The following is a 2,826-nucleotide window of genomic DNA, read 5'->3' as shown; positions in this document are numbered from 1 at the left end:
TTGCGGTATGCGGGCCTCTCACTGTTGTGGCCTCTCCCGTTGCGGAGAACAGGCTCCGGACACGCAGGCTCAGCGGCCATGGCTTACGGGCCCAGCCGCTCTGCGGTATGTGGGATCTTCCCGGACTGGGGCACGAACCCGTGTCCCCTGCAGGCGGACTTTCAACCACTGCGCCACCAGGGAAGCCTGAAGTGTATTTTTAATTTCTCTATACTTCTAATCATTATACTAAAATCTTATCTCTTACCAACCCTTGGAAACTATTTTAAGAACACATCATTTGGGGCTTCCCTGGTGGTGCAGTGGTTGAGAGTCCGCCTGCCGATGCAGGGGACACGGGTTCGTGCCCCAGTCCGGGAAGATCCCACATGCCACGGAGCAGCTGGGCCTGTGAGCCGTGGCCACTGAGCCTGCGCGTCCGGAGCCTGTGCTCTGCAATGGGAGAGGCCACAACAGTGAGAGGCCCGTGTACCACAAAAAAAAAAAAGAACACATCATTTGGTAGTATGCTGTCTACTCAATAAAAATATTAGCCTTTGATGTGAATGAGTGTGTATGTATGTGTGTGTGTTCTAACCAGATTTGTCTAACTTATATCTATTTTAACATTTAGGAGAAGCTCTGAAGGAAATACACACAAATGCATGCAGAGAGTCACATTTTGATCACATCAGAGGCTTAAGCAAATTACTTTTTTTTTTTTTTTTTAAGCATAAAGAAATTCATTTCCAGAGGTGGCAGACAACCTATGCACTAACCTTGGAAGCGGGGGGCCAGTTACTGAACACAACTCACCTGGAAACTAAAGAGTCAATTGACAAGAGAATCAGTCAACTTCAGGACAACTGGAAGGACACAAAACTCCAACTAGGAGAGATGATTAAACAGTTCCAGAGCACTGCAGAGGTAAACTCACCATTTACTTTTCTGTTCATGATATTCAAATGCAGTACATAGAATTTTTGTTTGCTGTATGAAGATGGGAATGATTTTAGGAAATCACAATATTATGGGTTTTCCAAGGGACATTGAGTCCTACTAATCCACAAATCATGGTAGTTACTTAATGTGAAATAATAATATAACACTGGAAAAGCTCAATGTTAATATCTAAATACTTGAGGTACTATTTTATATTTGCCTTTATGAAACAGGAAACTAATTCATGTTCAATGGAAGTTCAATACCTAAAGCTAACATTCCACATATGGTCTCTCTTTGGGTATGGTATATGAAAATAAACACAGTAATACTTTATCTTTCTGCTGTCTTCAAAGAATACACTTTTCCATATAACTGAATTTCCCAATAATTTATGATTATACCTTTAAGAACCAAAATGCTTTCTTTCGAGTGATGATTAGGAAAATCATTAATATTTTATTATGCTAAAATATCCCAAGTTGTTCTCAAGGAGTCTGAACTGCTTTGAACCTAGCCCCTGCACACTGCTATGCTTTTTGAGTTCTTATGTGGTTTTTATTGTTTGTCTTTCTTTCTATTTGATTTTAAGCTGTCTATGTGTACTTTTTTTTTTTTTTTTTTTTTTTTTTTTGCGTTACGCGGGCCTCTCACTGTTGCGGCCTCTCCCATTGCAGAGCACAGGCTCCCGAGTCGCAGGCTCAGCAGCCATGGCTCACGGGCCCAGCTGCTCCGCGGCATGTGGGATCTTCCCGGACCGGGGCACGTGTCCCCTGCATCGGCAGGTGGACTCTCAACCACTGCGCCACCAGGGAAGCCCTATTTTTACTTTTTATTTCTCTGAGTATACTTACTCCTTATAGCCCACTCTTTAATCCGTTGTGTGGGTACCAAAACCAGATAACCAAGCTTGTCAGAGGTGTTTTTCTGAATACAGAATAAATATGTGCCGAGTTGGGGCCTGAACATCTCTTCTGTGAATAAAGTATCTGAATTTTATTTGGTGTATACACTGTGAAATTCATTAACTTGCAAACATTTGTTGAGCACCTGTCGTGTTTGCAAAGCAAGGTGGTAAATGCAAATAAAGGTTTGGTGGGAGAGATAAGGACTCATAGTTTTGTTTTGTTTCTCCCTTCACTTTCTTCTTGGTTATGTTCCAGAGAGTTTATGTTGTGAGATAAGTGGCCTCTCCTTAAGTGAGGTGTTAGCGTACAGTTGGACCAACCCAAGAATATTTGTGTCAGTAGTACTGAGGAATAGAGTAGTGTTTGAGTCTGTGTTTGTCTATTTTTAGTAACTTCAGGAGGAGGAATTTTAGTAATATCAGGAATAGAAATTTATCCTAATGGATTAAACCCTCTGTTCTTGAAAATAACAGGCAACTATTTGCTCAGTAATATAAGGTTTAAGGAAAAGAGCTGATATGAAAGAAAGGCATCCACAGGGAAGCTGTAGCCTTAGGTCGACTCTTGATTAAGCTACTTCTAACTGCATGTCCTTGGACCAGTCGGTTTTCTCTGAGCCTCAGTTTTCCTATTTTAAATGTGATAGTAACACTTGCGTCTGTCTCCTAAGCTTATTATGATTACAGTGAGATAATGAAGTTGGTAAGCTTTGTAAACTATAAATTACTTCAAGCAGGAGGTGGCAGTCAGAAACTTGGCTGTGAAAGGGTCCCTAAAGCCAAGCTATTTCTAGAAGGGGGAAGGGAGAGAGCAGAGGGATGACATTAAAAAAGAAGACAAGGGCTACCCTGGTGGCGCAGTGGTTGAGAGTCCGCCTGCCGATGCAGGGGACACGGGTTTGTGCCCCGGTCCGGGAGGATCCCACATGCCGCGGAGCGGCTGGGCCCGTGAGCCATGGCCGCTGAGGCTGCGCGTCCGGAGCCTGTGCTCTGCAGCG

At 43.2% G+C, this 2,826-nt stretch overlaps 1 protein-coding gene across 3 annotated transcripts in view; it reads left to right on the top strand.

Moving 5' to 3' along the window:
- SYNE2 (spectrin repeat containing nuclear envelope protein 2) overlaps window positions 1-2,826 on the top strand; it is a 277,599-nt gene that overhangs the window by 220,888 nt on the left and 53,885 nt on the right. For all 3 annotated transcript variants that reach the window (XM_007460064.1, XM_007460063.1, XM_007460062.1), the window contains exon 94: window positions 712-906. In XM_007460064.1, coding sequence (XP_007460126.1) covers window positions 712-906 — 195 coding nt within the window. The remainder of the gene's footprint in view (window positions 1-711; window positions 907-2,826) is intronic.

The sequence above is a fragment of the Lipotes vexillifer genome, unplaced genomic scaffold (genome assembly GCF_000442215.2).
Source record: "Lipotes vexillifer unplaced genomic scaffold, Lipotes_vexillifer_v1.1 scaffold672, whole genome shotgun sequence".
In the NCBI taxonomy this organism is placed as follows: Eukaryota; Metazoa; Chordata; class Mammalia; order Artiodactyla; family Lipotidae; genus Lipotes; species Lipotes vexillifer.
This window is presented reverse-complemented; position numbering and strand designations above follow the sequence as displayed.